The sequence below is a fragment of the Tripterygium wilfordii genome, chromosome 6 (assembly GCF_013401445.1).
Source record: "Tripterygium wilfordii isolate XIE 37 chromosome 6, ASM1340144v1, whole genome shotgun sequence".
In the NCBI taxonomy this organism is placed as follows: Eukaryota; Viridiplantae; Streptophyta; class Magnoliopsida; order Celastrales; family Celastraceae; genus Tripterygium; species Tripterygium wilfordii.
Window position 1 is genome coordinate 12,417,745 of NC_052237.1, and position 20,911 is coordinate 12,438,655.

At 38.3% G+C, this 20,911-nt stretch overlaps 3 protein-coding genes across 3 annotated transcripts; 2 read left to right on the top strand and 1 right to left on the bottom strand.

Moving 5' to 3' along the window:
• Window positions 1-9,118: 9,118 nt before the first annotated feature.
• On the bottom strand, window positions 9,119-10,486 carry LOC120000760 (auxin-responsive protein SAUR63-like). The gene is made up of 4 exons (XM_038848876.1): window positions 10,375-10,486; window positions 10,232-10,288; window positions 9,241-9,621; window positions 9,119-9,123 (listed from the first exon to the last, which is right to left on the bottom strand). The coding sequence occupies exons 1-4, from the start codon at window positions 10,484-10,486 to the stop codon at window positions 9,119-9,121; spliced, it is 555 nt and encodes a 184-aa protein (XP_038704804.1).
• Window positions 10,487-12,109: 1,623 nt separating this feature from the next.
• On the top strand, window positions 12,110-14,029 carry LOC120000789 (cytokinin riboside 5'-monophosphate phosphoribohydrolase LOG5-like). The gene is made up of 7 exons (XM_038848921.1): window positions 12,110-12,375; window positions 12,472-12,569; window positions 12,692-12,722; window positions 12,812-12,911; window positions 13,192-13,262; window positions 13,371-13,514; window positions 13,802-14,029. The coding sequence occupies exons 1-7, from the start codon at window positions 12,247-12,249 to the stop codon at window positions 13,886-13,888; spliced, it is 660 nt and encodes a 219-aa protein (XP_038704849.1). The 5' UTR covers window positions 12,110-12,246; the 3' UTR covers window positions 13,889-14,029.
• Window positions 14,030-17,918: 3,889 nt separating this feature from the next.
• On the top strand, window positions 17,919-20,556 carry LOC120001026 (cytochrome P450 734A1-like). The gene is made up of 4 exons (XM_038849240.1): window positions 17,919-18,425; window positions 18,935-19,179; window positions 19,462-19,831; window positions 20,074-20,556. Exons 1-4 carry the CDS (start codon window positions 17,919-17,921, stop codon window positions 20,488-20,490), a joined length of 1,539 nt encoding a protein of 512 aa, XP_038705168.1. The 3' UTR covers window positions 20,491-20,556.
• Window positions 20,557-20,911: the final 355 nt, after the last annotated feature.

Here is a 20,911-nt window from a genome sequence, read left to right on the forward strand (position 1 = left end):
GTTTTCAAATGAGTTCCGTGTCTCAACGGATCTCTGTAAAAAGGCTTATGATCTGTCAGTAGTTGTCAGAGAGTAGCCGTTACTCTGTCAAAGAGTAGCCGTTACTCTCTTCTCATCCTTGTATAAATACTTGATAGTTTCAGAATACAGAATAAAACTACAGCATATATGATCAACACTACCAAGCAGAAGCTAGGTTTTCTTTCAACATATTTTCCTCAGACGTATATGTCTGCCAACCAAGTTACAATTCACAAAAGCTAGGGCACACTACAAGAAGACTGACTTAAGGTAAAGACAACAATGCCCTTAAAGTAAAAGACATAACAGTACAACATAAAATAGACAAAAACATAAGAGATGCAATTCACCCAACACTTCCCCTGAATTGTATCTTGGCTACCATCCCAAGGCAGCTCCTTAGATAGTTGAACTTGTCTCTAGGTAAAGCCTTAGTCATGATATCAGCCACTTGTTCATCAGTTCTACAATACTTCAGGTCCACAGTTCCAGCTTCAACTACCTCTCTGACAAATTGATACTTAATGGCAATGTGTTTTGTCAATTTATGTTCAACTGGGTTTTTAGCAATTGCCATTGCTGACTTATTGTCGCAGAACACTTCAGTGGGCTTACTTTGAGGAAATCCCATATCCTCTAGAATTTTCCTGATCCAGATGACTTGAGTAGAAGCCCTACATGCTGATACATACTCTGCTTCAGTAGATGAGAGAGCAGTACACTTCTGTTTCTTTGAACTCCAGGTGCACATCCCAGTTCCCATGCTGAACACCATGCCAGACGTACTCTTCAGGTCAAAAGGTGACCCACCCCAATCACTATCACAAAAACCATGCAGATTTAGCTCCTTGCCAGCTTCATACATAATGCCATAATCTAGAGTGCCTTGAAGGTATCTGAGGACCCTCTTAGCAGCTCCAAGATGTACTTGCTTTGGTTCCTGCATAAATCTAGATAATAAACTTGCTGAAAACATGATATCAGGCCTAGTGTTAGACAAGTATAGCAAGCTTCCCATCAAGCTCCTGTAAACACTAGCATCAACTTCTTCAACTACATTTTTCTTTTGAAGTTTCTCACTCACTACCAGAGGAATAGTTACAGGATTGGATTCCACCATATTAAATTTCTTCAACACATTTTTTGCGTAAGCTTCCTGAGATATGAAGATTCCTCTCTCAGATTGTTCCACTTCAATCCCCAAAAAGAAATTTAGTAAACCCAAATCAGTCATCTCATAAGTACTCATCAAGCTCCTTTTGAGTTCTTGAATGATTTGTTCATCACTGCCAGTTATAATAAGATCATCCACATATATGGAGACAACAAGAATTGATTCACCCTTCTTCATAGTATACAATGTCCCTTCACTTTTGCTCCTTTGTAACCCTCTGAGTTGAAAGAATTTGTCAATCTCTGAGTACCAAGCTCTAGGAGACTGTTTTAGTCCATATAGAGCTTTCCTGAGCTTATACACTTTATCCTCTCCCCCATGCTTCAAGAAGCCTTCTGGTTGTGCAACATACACTTCCTCCTCAAGAATGCCATTGAGGAATGCAGACTTGACATCAAGTTGGTAAATTTTCCACTTCAGTTGGGCAGCAATGGACAGTAAAATTCTGATTGTCTCAAGCCTGGCTACAGGGGCAAAAGTTTCATGAAAATCAACTCCTGGTTGCTGAGTGAACCCCTTAGCCACTAAACGAGCTTTAAACTTCTTGACACTACCATCAGGTTGTAGTTTTATTTTATAGATCCATTTAACTCCAACAACTTCTCTGTCTTGAGGTTTACTCACTAGCTCCCATGTGTTATTCTTCTCAATCATGTGCATTTCCTCTTGCATTGCCTTCCACCAAACAGGATCTTCTTTGGCCTCAGTGAAGTTCTCAGGTTCCTTAACTGCCAAGTTAGCAGTTTGATAGATATCCTGTAAGCTCCTCATCCTAGGAGGTGGAGAATCTATATCTTCTTCATCTTCTTCTTCACTGTCATGCTGAAAGGTTTCTTGGTGACATTCTTCTTCTTCAATTTGAGGTGAATTTGTGGCAGTGTCTACTTCTGTTTCAGATTCAAAACTAGCTTGACTAGTTTCTTCATTCCAGGTCCAGGCAGCTTGTTCATCAAATACAACATCTCTACTCACCAGCAACTTCTCATTTTCGACATCATACACTCTATAGGTTTTTGAATTTGAGCTGTAACCCACAAAGATACACTTTGTGCTTTTCTTATCAAGCTTAGTTCTTTTCTCAGTTGGTATGTGGATATAACAGATGCAGCCAAAAACTTTAAGATGATCTACAGCAGCTTTTATACCACACCAGATCTCTATTGGATTCTTGTCAGGATTGGCTTTAGTAGGACACAAATTCAATATGTAGACTGCTGTATTTACAGCCTCTGCCCAGAATACATTTGGTAATTTCTTCTCTGTTAACATAGTTCTTGCCATTTCCACTATGGTTCTATTCTTCCTCTCTGCCACTCCATTCTGCTGTGGACTATACCCTGCAGTTAATTGCTTCCAAATCCCTTCATCTACACAGAATTGCTCAAAAACTGCTGAGGTGTATTCACCACCTCTGTCACTTCTGATCTTCTTTATTTTCTTCCCACTTTGTTTCTCCACGAAGGCCTTAAACTGCTTAAATACATTAAATGTCTGGGACTTGTCTTTCAAAAAAAAATACCCAAATCATTCTTGAGTAATCATCTATGAAGGTTAGAAAATATCTACCTTGGTTAAATGACTCAGTTTGCATGGGACCACACAAGTCAGTGTGTATCAGTTCCAACACTTCTTTAGCTCTCCAATTAGCTTGCTTGGGAAAAGGACTTCGATGCTGCTTGCCCATAACGCAATTCTCGCACATACCAAACTTATCAAAGTTGGTTGGCAACCCAATCACCATCCTTTTCTTTTGAAGTAATTGCATGCTGTTGGAGTTCAAGTGTCCAAGCCTCTTATGCCAGAGGCTGCTACTGTGGTTTTGCTCTGCATTTGCCTGTAGTGCAACTTCTTCTTTAGTTTGGAAATCCACTAGGAAGTTCCTCCGTCCTTGCATCCGAACCACCATCAAAATCTTGCCTTCACTGTCCAGAATTTGACATTTACCATCCCCAAAAATCAATGTATATCCTCTCTCAATCATTTGACCAACACTAAGCAGATTATGACTTAGTGCTGGAACAAGTAGAACATCACAAATGGTCTTCAACCCAAACTCAGACTGAATCTTAACTTTACCCTTTCCAGTAGCATGAACAACAGTCCCATTACCCAAGGTGATCTTAGTAGTGAAAGATAAGTCAAGAGTGTCAAAGAATGAGGCATTTCCTGTCATGTGGTTGCTACAACCACTGTCTATAAACCAGATATCAGCTTTACTCTGCATACCCACTTGTGTTGTGTAAAATAAATTCTCTTCAGGTGGTTCACTAAAATTCACAAAGTTGGCAGTATTTTCTTGTTTCAGTCTACAGTTCTTTTGGATATGACCAAACCTTTTACAATGGTGACATTGAGGCTTCCCTTTGTGCCAACAATCAGCAGCAAGATGACCCACTCTTTTACACACATCACATACAGTTTTAGAACTTGATTCAGAAGTCATACCTCTTTCTGTACCTTTCCAATTCGATTGCTTTCCTTTGCTGATCTCTTCTCTGAAAGATGCCTTTGCTTGAAAGGCTGACTCTAAAGACTGAGTCTGTTCACCTCTTCTTGACCTTCTCTGTTCATGTGCTTCAAGGGACCCCACAAGTTCTTCTGGTTTCAGTACAGACAAGTCCTTGGATTCTTCAATAGCAGTAACTACAACATCGTACCTCTCAGGAAGACTAATAAGCATCTTTTGTACCAATTTTTCATCAGAGACATCCTCTCCTAGGGTTCTCATTTGGTTGACCAAGCTAATTACTTTATCATAGTAGTCCTTCACACAATCTGCTTCTGGCATTCTGAGATTCTCAAACTCCCTCCTCAAATTTTGTAGCTTGATAACAACGGTTTTTCCATCACCTTCAAATTCTTTAGCAATAATGTCCCAAGCTTCTTTCGCAAAAGAAGTACGAATGATACGTGGAAATATACTGGCACTTACTCCATTTTGCAGCCTGGACAAGGCCTTCGCATTTGCCAGTCGCTTACTCTCCAAGTCCTTCAACTCAGAATCCTTGAGACTACTTTCGTCCTCAATCTCCTTGTAACCATGTGCAACGATACTCCAGAGACCTTCTGACATCAGAAAAGTCCTCATCTTTACTTTCCAGGACGGATAATCTTTCCCATCAAAGATCGGCAGAAAAGAAATTCCACGATCGCTGGAAGACGCCATTGTAAAACACGATTTTCTAATAAGCTTTCAGATCCAGGTCTGGCCTGCTCCGATACCACTGATAGTTTCAGAATACAGAATAAAACTACAGCATATATGATCAACACTACCAAGCAGAAGCTAGGTTTTCTTTCAACATATTTTCCTCAGACGTATATGTCTGCCAACCAAGTTACAATTCACAAAAGCTAGGGCACACTACAAGAAGACTGACTTAAGGTAAAGACAACAATGCCCTTAAAGTAAAAGACATAACAGTACAACATAAAATAGACAAAGACATAAGAGATGCAATTCACCCAACAATACTTGCATTTCTATCTGTGTAAATTAAGGAAAATAATATCAACAAAATCTTTTATGGTATCGGAGCAGTGTACACTCCAACGAGTTCACCTCCATGGCTACTTCTTCCTCTTCGTCTTCTTCTAACTCTGCTGTTATTATTTCTGTTCCAGAATACTCCACCTCTGTCACAGTACATGCCATCTCATCTATTCACTTGAAACTCACCTCCACCAATTTTCCTTCATGGAGATTACAGATCTTGTCTCTATTGCGTGCCTATAATCTGGTTGGATACATAGATGGCAAACATACCTGTCCTGCATCCCCTGTATCTACTTCCTCTCCAGAAGAAATCAAAGCTTACCATACCTGGAGCAGTCAAGATCAATTTATTTTATTGGCCCTTGTAGGTTCCATTGATGGCAGCATACTGCCTCTCATCGGCGATGTTAAGTCGAGTGCAGCTGTGTGGCAGAAAGCCCACCAACTCTATGCCAATACTTCGCGATCTCGCGTTCTTCAACTGAAATCTCAGTTGTCTCGCTGTCAAAAGGGTGAAAAATCCATCACTGACTATATGCAGGATGTGAAACGGCTAGCTGATGAACTGGCCTTGATTGATAAACCTATCTCTTCTGATGATTTAACCTTATATATTTTAGATGGACTCACCGAAGATTACTCTGGAATGGTGGGTTCTATCCGTACGCGAGAAACTCCTTTCTCCTTTGAAGAACTTCAAGATGTGCTTGTTGCACAAGAAGGCTACATGGTTCGCCTCCAACAAACTCAATCGCAGAACTTGGCTACTGCCAATTTTCATCAAAGGATCAATAATTCCAATTCAGGCCGCAACAATCGTAACTGGCAGGGTAATCGTGGTAATCAGCCTTGGCGTGGTTCTCGTCCACCAACTCACAGGGGTGGCCGTGGCCGTGGCCAGCACCGACTTACATGTCAACTTTGTGATATCCCAGGTCACTCTGCAAATCAGTGCAGAAAATTCAAAATTTATGCTCACCAACCATCAGCTTCCAACTATAATGCTCCTGCTGCAAATTATGCACAGTCCTCTATACCACCTCATGTTGTTCAACATCCACAATCATGGCTACTGGACTCTGGAGCCAGCCATCATATGACATCAACTTCTCAAAATCTATCCACTCACTCTGAATATGATGGAACTGATGAGGTTCAAATCGGGGATGGTACAGGTTTGCATATCTCACATATAGGCACCACAAAATTCCACACACACACACGACCTTTACATATTAAACATGTGTTATGTGTTCCTTCCATTCATAAGAATCTTATTTCTGTCCATGAATTAACTAAGCATAACAACATCTCTATTGAATTTTTTCCCTTCCATTGTTTACTTAAGGATCGCAGTACGGGACAGGTTATGGCGTCCGGTAGCTGCCGCAATGGACTCTATCATTTTAACCCTCAAGCTGGTACATGTTTTGCTGCTTCCGTTACTTCCGCGCCTCAAAGAACCTCAACTGATCACATAGGATGGCATCACCGATTAGGCCATCCCTCATCTAAAATGCTTTCTCTTGTTTTGAAAAGCAATAGTTTACCTATTATTGTGTCTCCCACTACTGCACCTACTTTATGTCGTTCTTGTTCAATAAATAAAATGCACAAGTTGCCTTTTGGAACTTCATCTATTATTAGTAATGCTCCACTACATGTGATTTATAGTGATGTATGGGGACCATCTCCCATAAAATCAATTGATGGATATTCTTACTATGTTATTTTCGTGGATCATTTCACTAGTTATACTTGGCTTTTTCCTTTGCGTGCTAAATCTGAAGTTTTCTCTGTCTTTGTTCAGTTTAAAAGTCTTGTTGAGAAGCAGTTTCAATGCTCAATTCGCTCTCTATATACAGACAATGGGGGAGAGTATGTTAAAATGAAGAGTTATCTTCTCCAAATGGGCATCTACAAGAAACTGTCTACATGAAGCAACCTCGCGGCTTTGAAGATCCCTTACATCCCAATCATGTGTGCAAGTTGCACAAGTCCATTTATGGGCTGAAACAGGCTCCTCGTGCCTGGTATTTGGCTCTGAGTTCATGTCTGACGGCAATGGGGTTTACTAACTCAAGAGCAGATCCTTCTCTATTCATAAAACATACTTCTCATCATACAATGTATATACTTGTCTATGTAGACGATCTTATACTTACTGCTTCTGATACAACTCTACTTTGCAGGGTCACTAAGGATCTCGCTGATAAATTCTCTCTTAAAGACCTTGGTGATCTTTCATACTTTCTTGGCGTGGAAGTCCTTCACACTCCAAATGGTCTTTTTCTCTCCCAACAAAAATATATCAGGGACTTGCTTGAACGTGCCGATATGACTGGAGCCAAAGCCGTCAACACTCCCTTACCTGTGCCCTTCCGGACAAAATCCACAGATGGAAAACCCTTATCTGATCCCACACTCTATCGACATCTTGTTGGCAGTCTACAATATCTAAATCTCACAAGGCCAGATATCTCATTCTCCGTCAATAGATTAGCTCAATATATGAGTCGACCCACTGATCTTCACTGGACTCTCCTCAAAAGACTTCTACGCTACATCAAAGGAACTTTCAACCTGGGCATCACCATCAAACCGTCATCCCCTCTTGCCTTACATGCCTACTCTGATTCCGATTGGGGCGGACATCCTGATGATCACTCTTCCACCACAGCCTACCTCGTTTTCCTCGGATCCTCTCTCATCTCATGGAAATCTCAAAAACAGAGAGCGATCGCGCGCTCCTCCACCGAAGCTGAGTACCGCTCCTTAGCTTCTACTGCTTGTGAAGTTATATGGCTTACACATCTTCTTAAGGAATTGCACTGTCCTATTCCAACTGTTCCCACACTTTACTGTGATAACCAAGGGGCAACCAGTCTTAGTCTGAATCCCGTTCTCCATTCCAGGATGAAGCATATCGCCGTCGATTTATCTTTTGTCCGCTCCCTCGTCAACAACGGCACCTTAAAAGTTCAGAAAATATCTACCATTGATCAACTGGCTGACCTATTGACAAAATCTCTACTTCGAACCCGGTTTACAAGTCTACGGTCCAAGATTGGTGTGTTAAGAGAACCCACCATCTTGAAGGAGGGTAATAAGGAGAAAGCCCAGCCCAAATCTCAATCAAATTCAAGTCCATTAGTATGAGGCCCATTCAAGTCTATAATTAGTTTTATACTTTCATGTTTTCAAATGAGTTCCGTGTCTCAACGGATCTCTGTAAAAAGGCTTATGATCTGTCAGTAGTTGTCAGAGAGTAGCCGTTACTCTGTCAAAGAGTAGCCGTTACTCTCTTCTCATCCTTGTATAAATACTTGCATTTCTATCTGTGTAAATTAAGGAAAATAATATCAACAAAATCTTTTACGAGTGACATTCTCTTCCATGATCACATTGTAAAATTGGGTGATTTGTGTCATCGTTATGTTTGCAATTAATGTGATCTTGGATGTATACAGAAAATATTTATATGGAATTTTCCTTTTTTCCTTGTTTCACGGGTCTGCCTGAGGGTTAGGAGTTCAATTTCTCCCGCATGGGATCTAACTCAGACTTACTTGTCGTCAGCGTGATGAGAACGGTTTTGGCGGTGCAATATTTAGTCCCACTCAATTTTTCCAAAGAGAAAGAGCATGTTGACATGAGTGGATCCTCGATAAAAAAAATAGAATAATTTTTCCAACAATTATTCCACATTATGCAATTAATTCTTGGAATGTTCCTCCGCTGCCCACGCCATCAATCTGGTCAACCGAATTAATTAGCAGGATATTTCATGACACATTAGAGTGCGTTTTTGGCGAACAATATAAGACAACAATGGCCCACGTAGCTCATTAGGTTGAATCCCAGCACTGACCATATCAGTAAAAAACTGTCATTTGCTTGACACCATGCGTATCAATTCCCTTATCCTTTACAGCAGACGTGCTTCATATTTTAGGGCCAATAATACTTTTATAAATGAAAAGATAATGCCAACAGAAGTCACTTTGAATAAAAATATTGTTTGAACTTTAAACCAATGAGTTGCATGGTATACCAGATATTTCAGACTAATTTCTTATTAGGACACGCATGCAGTTAGACAACAAAGTTGTTGTCCTGATTAATATATATATAAACCAATGAGTTGCATGGTATACCAGATATTTCAGACTAATTTCTTATTAGGACACGCATGCAGTTAGACAACAAAGTTGTTGTCCTGATATATATATATATATATTGGTCAAAATAGTCTGTCCTCGTAATAATAATTCAATGCATTTGAAATATATATTTAAGTTTAAGTTTAAGTTCAAGTTCAAGGCTTTCACATTTATATTTTAGCCAGGATCAGCTTGCTACATATAATTTCATATAAATTTACCATACAGTACTTGACATAGAAGAATCACACGATAACTAAATAATTAACCTGAAACAATAATATTTTAATTATTTATTATCTTACAAAAAATGGTGGATTAATATGATCAAATGCCATGAACGCATATTTGATTCCAATTAATCAACCCTTGAAAACAATAATTACCAGCAGAATCCAAAGAAAGAAGCAATGCCTTCTCGAGTTCTTGTGAGACCTTCCAATCAAGCAAGCAAACAACATACTCCATGAAAGTAGAATCGCAAGGCAAAGTAATAGGTCCATTACTTGGCAGACCAAACTCTTCTTCAGACCTCTTGAACAACTCTCTGAATATGAAACTCTTCAAATATCCCAGAGGAACCACAAACCGCCTGTTATCACTAGAATACACCACAAAGTGACCCTTACTAGGGTTATTAAAAACTCTTGATTGAGGAAATGATATAGTTCTGTTCTTCTTCCCGTCGCGAATGCCGGCCATCTTCTGCCATTTTCTTGCAATGCTTCTGATGTTGATCATGATCGTGATCGAGTACCGAGATGAAACTGAACCATCAAAAAGCACCAATGGCACCGAATTAGGGTTTGGAGAAAACCAATTTATAAATCTTCACGTACTTACAAATATTGTGGGTCTGAAGAATTAGAAGAAAAACCATGTGGTGTTGGTGTGGGCTTATTTTGGAAATTAGCAAAAGATTTCACGTACTTAGGAATGAAAGATTGGTTGTGAGGGCCTAGCAATTCACATGGAGATATATTATAATATATGTGACGGTAGATATGGTTATGAATATCAGAATATGTGGTGATGGACAAATAGTACAATATACATTACACGTGAGGGTTTTGTTAGCTTTTAGCGTTTAGCACATGATCAAGAATAATATTGAAGTATTTATTGGTGTATTGATTATGGCCAGTAAAATTGTATTATTTTGTTTGTTTTGAAGGACTTGTTACTCAATTGAATTGGTCACTATATAACTTTGGGATCTTTGTGTAAAGGGAGATGAAATAATATATATCTTATCCAAGCAAAAACAATATTAGAGTTGCATGTTGAACACCTAGGTAGAAAACTGTTATGATATGAAGAAATGGTGAGGGCGAAGTAGAAGAAGGAGAGATATATAGAAGTATCATTATGTTATACGGTTCGTGAAGAAACAAACATCATGCAGATTCGATATATTCACGGAAACTGATAAATCTAAAATGAATAATGTCATGTGAAGAAGGTTTGCATTATGTTTATGAAAGATATCATGCAGACGTATATTTTGATCCACGTAACACATTTGTCCTTGGCAAAATAATCAACACAGTCAAGTTGTTTTTTGACTGAAAATTCAACTGGCAACTTGCATCGGACGAGGTCGTTGCAACTTGCACGTGCACTATACCGCATAGTGGGCTATGGGCTCCATCACACCGAAGAAAAGTCGGCTATGTATGGGCCCATGGCCCGTGTAGAAGAGATTTCATTCATTTATTTATTTTTATAAAAAAATATATGAAGAAAAAAAAGAAAAGAAAAGAGAAAGGGTTCTTCATGAAGGCGAATGATCCTATTTAATTGTAAATCACACATACCCAGAAGATTTGTAGCCATTTATATTTATTTAATTAATTATTGTAATATCCCAAGTTTTATTGAACGTAGAAATCCTCCAACTATCTTGTGCGAGCCCATCATCTCAATTCTCAACTATAATGTATTTATTTATGGATCCGAATTCCGAAATCCGATACAAGATCAAGCTTCATGATTGATTCTTTGTGAAGTCGATCAAATCTATTCTTCCCTTTGTTTTTTTTTGGTTATTAAATCGAAAAAGAAGTTAACAAATTTTATCAATGAATTTCTTTCTTTAAAAGACATGATACAAAGCCATGTGATCATCCATGTGTTAACGTGATTAGGGAGGTGGGGGTGTTCCACTATTCCAGTAAAAACAGTAACTCATAAAGTCAATATTCAATAAATAATATTTCCCGAACCACAACAGCACAACTTGTGTTCCCTACACGGGTCGGGCTTGGCACTATTGATACTCTTTCACGTGTCAGGCCGCGTCTCCGAGCCTGTCCGTGAAAATAAAATGGGTCCGGCCTAGCACAAACTGTGAACCCAGCTAAGTGGGCTACGCTGGGCTCGCATCCCCCGGCCCACTTTACACATTTATAAGGCCTTTTGTAGTTAATGGCCCATTTTCTTGTCCACATAATTCTATTTTTTTCCGGATAATATATGAATTTTTTTCTTGGAAAAGTCAAAAACTTGATTGTATTAAATTACCCAATAATTTAGGTAATTGAGACTCATAGATACTTCTGTCACCATAAAGACGAAGTAAAACTAAGATGACTAAAAAAAAAGAAAATTACAAACAGAAAAATGACCCCACCTAATGACACCGTATTACACCGGACATCGTCGGACGATTGCAGAATGATTCCAAACTCCTAATAAGCATTTCTTTGACTTCCTAATAAGCGTTGAATGTGACGTAAAAGCTCCTAATATTTTGGCTCAAGAAGTGGAATTAAAAGTATGTGGCGGCATAGACTAACTTCTCCCACATGGTAAATGTATTCATCTGATTATTTTCTAATTATTAGTGAGTTTGGTAGGCTTCAAATCAAATATTTCATACACCACGGACCACAATCAAATCACATTAAGAGATAAGAATAATAAACATTAATTTGTTCCATCTGATTAAGTCTAGGTACTTAGTTTTGACTCAAAGGTAAGAACAATTGTTCTTTCTGATAGTCAAACATGTACATTTCAAATTATTCATTCTTGCTACGTGGACAAAATCTAGTGGACATGAGAGGAATCGAACGTTAAAAGCGATACTGTAGGCAAGCCGAGAACAACTGTGTATCCTGTCGGTGATTTTGTGGAATCCATATTTTAGTGGGTTTAATTCCACGTGGCACGACAAGATTCAACGAGTCAAAAGCTGATATATCCTTGATTTTCTTGTACAAAATGACTCTTCTCTATATGCCTATTATATGGAGTTGTTCCATCTTCTTCGTTTGGTACTGGGTCCGTTTATGTTCTCGTTCTATAAAAGAATCGTTTTTTCTCGGTAAACAAACAAAAAAATTTTTAAAAAAACCATAAATATATACTAGATAGAGGTGGAGAGAGATATGGATTTGAATAACGACCCAGCAGTGGTACTGAAGTCAAGGTTCAAAAGGGTTTGTGTTTTTTGTGGAAGCAGTAGAGGCAAGAGAAATTGCTATCGTGACGCTGCTCTTGAGCTTGGAAAGGAACTGGTATATACACTTCCCCTCTTCTTTTTCTATTCATTATATATACATGATTATATATATATGAAGAGGATTTTTTGAGAAGTTTTGTTTGATATTAAGGTGTCAAGGAGATTGGATCTTGTTTATGGAGGAGGAAGTGTTGGGCTGATGGGCCTAGTTTCTCAGGAGGTTCATCGTGGTGGTGGACATGTAATAGGGTATATTTAATTACTTTTATGCGTAAAATTCAATTTCTAGACTATTTATATTCACTTTTGGATTTTTGCTTTTGTGTATAATTTGTATTTCTCTTCTGGGCTTGTGAACTGTGGTTCTGCAGGATCATCCCCAAAACTCTGATGAGCAAAGAGGTAATCAACGAGGCTCGTATTCGTTAATTGCGATTTTAATTAGTAATTAGTACATGAAGATGTAAGCTTGTATTGTTCGTGTTAAGAAGATTACAGGAGAAACAGTAGGAGAGGTGAGAGCAGTAGCAGATATGCACCAGAGGAAAGCTGAGATGGCCCGTTACTCTGATTGTTTCATTGCCTTACCAGGTCTCTCTCTGAAATTCTCATGTTTTATGCTTGATTACCTGTATTAATTAACTAACAAATTTTAAGCATCTTAGTATTTTTTTGTCACAGTTATCCCAAATATTGAGATTGACACGTATAATCCATGTAAAATTATGGGTCCCACATGATTCATATGAAATCGTGTGCGTCCATCGTAACATTTGAAATAATCGGGATACAAAATAATATTGGGATCTGTAAGAGTGGTGAGTAATCAATCAAATCATTAGATAATAGATTCCTATTAACTCTAGTGTAGGTGGGTATGGAACTTTGGAGGAGTTGTTGGAAGTCATCACATGGGCCCAGTTAGGAATCCATGACAAGCCTGTGAGTAATTGAAATTAAATAATTAAATAAATGTCTTTTCAATCAATTCATGATGCTTCCTTAATCCCTGAAACTAAGCCAAATTAGTTGAATTATTGCATGGCGCAGGTGGGTTTGCTTAACGTGGACGGCTATTACAATTACTTGCTCACCTTCATAGACAAAGCTGTGGATGATGGATTCATCAAACCCTCTCAGCGTGGCATTGTTGTTTCTGCATCAACAGCTAAAGAGCTTGTTCAGAAACTCGAGGTACAAAGTACATGTGTTCTTCTACATCTTAATTTGTCACGTTTGCATATGTCAATATTAGTATCCTACGTCGGGTTGACATAATCAAACCGAGTAATATATAAATTAGTGTCTTGCACTTTTTATAAAAGGACAAATTTCTGTCCTTAAGAATTAGTACCGACAATACATAAAATAAAAAAAATCTATGCGGACCGATGATCCAAAACGGACAATAATCACTAAATCAAATGCAACATTTTTTTTTTATTGATTTTTATAATATATGGATGTTGAATTTTGATTAGGAATACGTGCCCGTGCACGATGGAGCCTTGGCAAAGGCAAAGTGGGAGGCCGAGCAGGTGGAGCTTAACGTTATTTTTTCAGACTGAATAGGATGTCAAAGAAACCAGAGAAACGGTCTCTCTCTCTGTTATTTCTGTAACTTTAAGAAAAAAAGAAGAAGATAGTAATAGTAATAGAATTTTTGTTTTTTTTTTTTTTCATTATGATGTTGATGTCTGTGTGGAAAATAATGAAAAAAGAACAAGCAAGTAGAAATTAAGAAACAAAACAAAGTTAGCAGCTTTAATTCATCGATCGTTTCTTTCTTGCATGCTGCCAGTTAGTACTGTCGATACGGCAGTGTATGGCGTACGTAATGGATGACGAGTGACCTGTAAACGTGGACGACTACTAGTCATGACTAATGGGGGCTTAACAAAGCATCGAAAGCCCACTACTTTTGGGACACTAACGTATTTAATTGATTCCGTTTTCTTAGAATGAAAATACCATCCAACATCTTGGAGACTACTAACAAGGGGAAGATTATCACAAAGCACACCAATTCGTATAGTCTATTTGTTGGGTCACGTATGACGGAACTCACAAAATCGGAAAGTGTTAGAATGACAATATCCAACGAGTATCAAGTAATGTGATTTATAAATCAAGCCAAATATCTAAATAGTTGATGACCCTTTTAACAATGATAAAATCGTGGGGCCTTAAACCCAAACTTCCTTCGAGCCTGTACGTGCGCTGCCCTTGACCCCTTGCTGCGTTTGTACTTTGTAGGTAACACTGCACGATATATGTTGGTACTACCCCCCTTATCCAGTCTCTGTTTAGCATATAAGCAAACACGTACTATGCATTCTATCCATGCAATGCTTTCATAATCATATCCAACATTTAAATTGGGCTTTAGAAAGATAATTTTCTAACATGAAAAATATATTTTTAAAAAATTTTTAAACACATCAATAATTATTGGCGAATAGAAAATTGACAACCACTAAGAATACATATTCTGACAAAAAATTAAAATAAAAACTAATTCTAGACTTCAGACAAGGTCTTTCTTGTTTTGTAGAATGGGCCACTGGTCCCTCCCCAATGTCACCATCAATTGGGCCCTTCACACAGGCCACTAGTCTTGTTGGGCCTATTGGGCCCCGCTTATGGCCGACGCATGGGCTGAGGTAAGACAATGATAAACTATTGAAATATACTCCTCAAGTAAGGGTTTTTTGGGTCGATTTTTTGACATAAATTTAACCGATCATTCGATCGATTATTGACGGTTTTGTCAGTTTTTCGATCGACCCTCACTATCATACATTTGATAATAACCGACCAAACGATTGGTTCAGTTTGGCACGATTTTATTGGAGAGTCTTACCTCCATAACTTGATGTGAGGCTATATTTTTTTGTATAGTTCCTATTGCCTTGCTATGAACAGTCCTTATCAGTCCACCTCATCCAGTCATACTTCCTCACACGTTCTTGGAAGACAAGCAAGTCTAGGCTTTGGGGTTGTTGGCAAATCACTCTTAGCAACTTTTGTCAAACTTTGACCTTTCAGGCCCAATGGCAAGTGGCAACCCTATGAAGCTTTTCTTTTTAATTTTGTGTGGTACAAATTGGGCCCCTACATTTGGAACTTAGTCAGACAGATCGGAACTTCTCATAACCAGGAAAAAGTAAAGTTAACTGTAGACGAAATAATTCAATTTAGTTACTGTTTTTGTGTAAGAGCAACTTCATCAGCTCTCGTAAACCCTGTTGTCTCTTGTAAGAACCTCGTCCCAACAGTTATGCTAAATTAGCGGAAGATATTAGCGAAGCTATAGTGGTATCGCTTGAACGTGATGTTGTAAAAAATATATTTACTTGTCTAAAATATAGTCGGTCATAATTAAAACAAAAAAAAATATTAAAAGTGTTTGAAAAAATTAATATTTTCAATGATAGAGGATGATTTAGAGGAACTGATGTGAACCTAATAGTTCTCTTATCTGAGTTGGGTTTAGGATTTAGCGTAAACTCCAAAGAGTTCCTTCCTTCTCGTATTGCCCCCAACTCCTAACATTTAGGTCTTATCAATTGGTTTCAATCCTCTCCCTATCGGTCGAGCAAAGCTATCGCTTATCTCAAGGTCTTCCTTTCTTTATTCCGGGATCTTTGCTTGCTTTCAACAAAGGCAAAATCTGTTATTTCCCTCTGCTTAATCGAGTCGTCTTGTATAAGCTAAGCGAAATGGATGGCTTCACTCCCGGGACCTAGAGAGGGAGATACTGGACGAGAGGACAATGTAAGAAAACAAATAATAAGAAAGAACATCGTCCGCTACTCGGATAAGAGAAAGAGAACTACTAGGATAGCAACTCAAAACTGCTTGAGATGCCCAACCTATTGAAAAAGGTACTTTGGGCCGCGGGGCTTACAATATTTGAGGACCCAGCCCATTTGAATGAAGTTTCTGGGCCTTGGTGGGTTATTTGGCTTGAGGGCTTGTCAAATAAATTTTTGTTCTCTAAATTACGATATATGAAATTAAATTTATTTTGGATTTCGCTATGTTAAAGGAGTTAAGAGTGAAACAATCGATACCCTAGTCGTGGATTCTTTGGGGTCAAACCATATGAAGGAAAGGTCATGAGTTTGATTATAACTGGGAGCAATATCATTGTCTCCACACACTGGGTTTGACGTAATTTATCATGTCGTCATATGAAAACTTCTATGATCGTGAGACTGATGTCCTGATTTTAGGCATATATCGAATGTTTATTTTTCACATATATCAAAATTTAAAGTATAAACTTTTATGATATCATTCTCGGTTACTAAAAAAAAGCTTGAGTAAAACTTTTATTTTGAATATAAGCAATTGGAATTGGAGTGAAACTTAACTTGGAGCTTGAAGAATATGAAGGTCCGCCACTAAAGCCCTTACTCATATTAAAATATTTTAAGGGCCGACACTCTAAAGCCCTCACCCATTAAAAATGTTCATTCAATTAAGGTATCTTGTATATTATTATATTATATTGCTATGCACGCAATACCCACCAACCTACAAGGCTACAATCATATATCCATATTCCGTAAGACATCTTTTTCAATCAATACAATTGATTACTTCTTTTTATCCAACTTGCACATTTCTTATTAATAAACTATGGCAACCTTTGGTTGTCACTGGACTAAAGTGAGCAGGATAAAGCATTAACAGATAGAAATGGATAGTTGATATAGAGAAGATACCAATACACCAACCGACATCTTTTATAAAGAAACAATTAATAAAATTTTGTACTAAACATGTCATGTGCAAGAGCCTATATGGGCATAACTTTTAGAAATCAAAGCCCAAATACATTAAGAATATTGCTCGTCCTAAGCTACGGGTTAGCATGAATTTGTTTTCCGTAGGTCATCGCCGTTGATTCTTAGGTCTAGGAAACGTATTTTTTTGTGAGAAGTACTATGACTTTTATTTATATATCACTTGATTGAGTTATTGTTGGACAAAGTCCCACATCGGTTAAAAATAGCAACAATATTCAGTTTATAAGGGGCAAGCCTTCCTCCCCTTAATAGGCCTTTTAGGGGGAGGGCCAAGGGCCCAACTTTATAAGATGGTATCGGAGTAGGCCGTTGTGCACTCGTCCTCGATAAGAAGTCCACGAGTGCGAGGGGGTGTTGGACAAAGTCCCACATCGGTTAAAAATAACAACAATATTCAATTTATAAGGGGCAAGCCTTCCTCCCCTTAATAGGCCTTTTAGGGGAGGGCCAAGGGCCCAACTTTATAAGATGGTATCGGAGTAGGCCATTGTGCACTCGTCCTCGATAAGAAGTCCACGAGTGCGAGGGGGTGTTGGACAAAGTCCCACATCGGTTAAAAATAACAACAATAATCAATTTATAAGGGGCAAGTCTTCCTCCCCTTAATAGGCCTTTTAGGGGAGGGCCAAGGGCCCAACTTTATAAGAGTTATGTCAATACGATGTGGGTTTGACAATAATTTAAGATGATTAAATATTTCATAAATTTTTGTTTTTGAATAAAAATATCAAAGCCCTCTATAAAATCTGATCAACCAAGGCGAAGCAGCCACCATTATTGTATGTCTATGATACCAAAAATGCTTCTCTTCTTTTCACCACTAGTGTTGTTTCTTCTCGTTTTGCTCTATAAATTTGTACACTCAAAGATATGGATCCCATTGAAAATCCGTAGCCACTTAAAAGGTCAAGGCATAAGAGGCCCTGCCTACCGTCCGATTTTCGGTAACACGGCTCAGATCAGGCGTTTGCATGCCGAAGCATTATCATCAAAGTCCACTTGTTTCAATCACGATGTCCTTCACAAAGTGATTCCATTTTACTATTCATGTTCACAAGTGTACGGGAAGACGTTCCTTTACTGGTTTGGGCCGAGGCCCAGGCTGGGCACATCCGATCCGGAGATAATTAAGGAGGCTCTTATGAACACGAGTGGGTGTTTTGAGAAGGCCCGGTTCGACCCACTTATGAAGATGCTCTTTGGACAGGGCCTTAATGGGCTTCGTGGTAACAAATGGGCTTTACATAGAAAGATAGCAAACCAGGCCTTCAGCATAGAGCGAATTAAGGTGATTACACTCTATTACCCTCAAAAAAAGTTTCAAAAAACTCAAATAATAACAATTGCTCCGGAGGGCAGTGGGTTTACTCTACCAGTCTGCCGGGATGGATCCCTGGAGAGATTCTCACAATATATAAATATGCAGAATTGCATGGGCGGACGCTCATAAATTTAAACATATGAGTTTACGGGCAACCGCTTTTTTACCTTTAAAAAAATGGAATAAGTGATTTTTTTACTTGAGGGGCTCATTGGTTCGGACCCACTATTTTGATAAAAAAGCATACGCATCTCTAACGTTTGTAAGTTACAAACTTATGGACGCAACTTTATGTGAGTAGCATCAGGCCCGAAACATTGGGTTCTCTATTGTTGACTTCCTCAAATAAGTTTTTGTGTGGAATAAAGTATGCGTTGTAACTTATAAATTATGGATCCGCGCACTTGAGAATTAGTGTATATATATTAGCATGTACAATATGAAGTTTTAAGTAGTATTTTTTTTTTCTCTCATAGAGTTGGGTGCCAGAAATAGTGGCTAGCGTAACAAAAATGGTGGAGAAGTGGGAGGACATAAGAGGAGAAAGAGAAGAAATTGAAGTAGAAGTACATAAAGATCTCCATGACCTCTCGGCGGATGTGATATCAAGGACAGCTTTCGGAAGTAGTTATGAAGAAGGAAAGCGAATATTTGCATTACAAGATCAACAAATGCGCTTATTCGCCGAGGATATGAGAAGTGTCTACTTACTAGGGTTCAGGTTAATTACCAGACATGTTAATGATGATCACCATGTCATAAATTTTCACTCTCTTTTCTGCTTCAAAAATACTAAGCATCCCAGTGGTTTTTTTTTTCCCAGTTATCGATCCCAAATACCGAGATGGAAACACATGATTCATGTGAAATTGTGGGTCTCACATGCCCCACATGATCTATATAAAATTATGTGTGTCAATCTCAACATTTGAGATAGTCGAGATAAAAAGTACTGAGATCTGTAAGACTGTTGTGTTTGCTTTACAATTGTATATGTGAACAGGTTTTTGCCGACCAAGAAGAACATGGAGAGGTGGAGATTGGAGAAGGAAACTCGCGAATCGATACGAGCATTGATAAAATCAAACAGAAAATCAGAAGGAAATTCTGGGAATCTACTTAGCTTACTAATGCTTACCCATGAAACTAATGATCAAGATGATGAGACATTGTTGTCTGTGGAGGAAGTTATTGATGAATGCAAGACTTTCTACTTTACAGGGAAAGAAACAACTGCTAATCTTATTACTTGGGCACTTCTACTTTTAGCATTAAACAAAGATTGGCAAAACAAAGCGCGAGAAGAAGTAATCCAGGTTTGCAGACAAAGTGATGGGGTTCCGGTGGCAGGAAATGTCAATGATCTTAAACTCGTAAGTTAACCTTTTCTTTTAATAACCCAGAACGACACCATACAAAAATGTCCTTTGACATTCGATATGGGTCTAAACTATTTATGTCGCTTCTTTGGACAAAAGTATTGCTCCCAGCGAAAATTAAACTCAGAACCGCCCAAGACCACTAGACTATCAATCAAGTGGTTAACTTTTATTGTACATGTACAAATACATCAATTTTACCTAAAATTTGAATGAATGAATGAATGAACGAACAGGTAAGTATGATACTGGCCGAGACGCTTCGACTCTACCCACCGGTGGTGATGTTGGTGAGAGAAGCAGCAAAGGACGTTAAGATTGGTAGTCTTGAAATTCCAGCCAAGACACAGCTACTGCTGGCTTTGGCTGCTGCGCATCACGACACTGATATATGGGGAGAAGATGCTAATGACTTCAATCCACTGAGGTTTCAAGAGAAACACATTGCTTCACTCTTCCCATTCGGTCTAGGTCCCAGAAACTGTGTCGCTCAGAATTTAGCAATGTTTGAGGCAAAGATTGTTCTTGCCATGATCCTCCAACAGTATACATTTGTGGTTTCACCCACATATGTTCACTCTCCAATGTTGTTCATAAGCTTGCGCCCTCAATATGGTGCACACATCCTCTTTACAAGAATCTCAAAGTATTAATTAAGAGAATGTCATTTTGTATGGAGATTTAATTACTTGTGCTTTCTGTGTAATATGAAGTGTATTGTGTTTAGGTGTGCTTAATACAAAGAATAAATTTGTCTCTACGATCTAATCTTAATTTTGAGGATCAAGTTATCAATGAGGAGAATGGTCCTTGTACACCATGTCGTATGTTGATATGGTGTATCAAAATCAATAGGATGATGTCAATTCACAAGTTATTAGTGACAATACATGTGTAATTGAGAATGGAGATAGGTAGTTTGCAATTCAAATTTCAAAAACTCATCAATCGTTCAAGAATTTACACCGTCTCATTGATTCGGGTGCACCACATCAACGTATGACGCGGAGTCTCAAGACAATGAAATAATTACTCATCAATGACACTATATCCAATAATTATCTAAAGTGAATA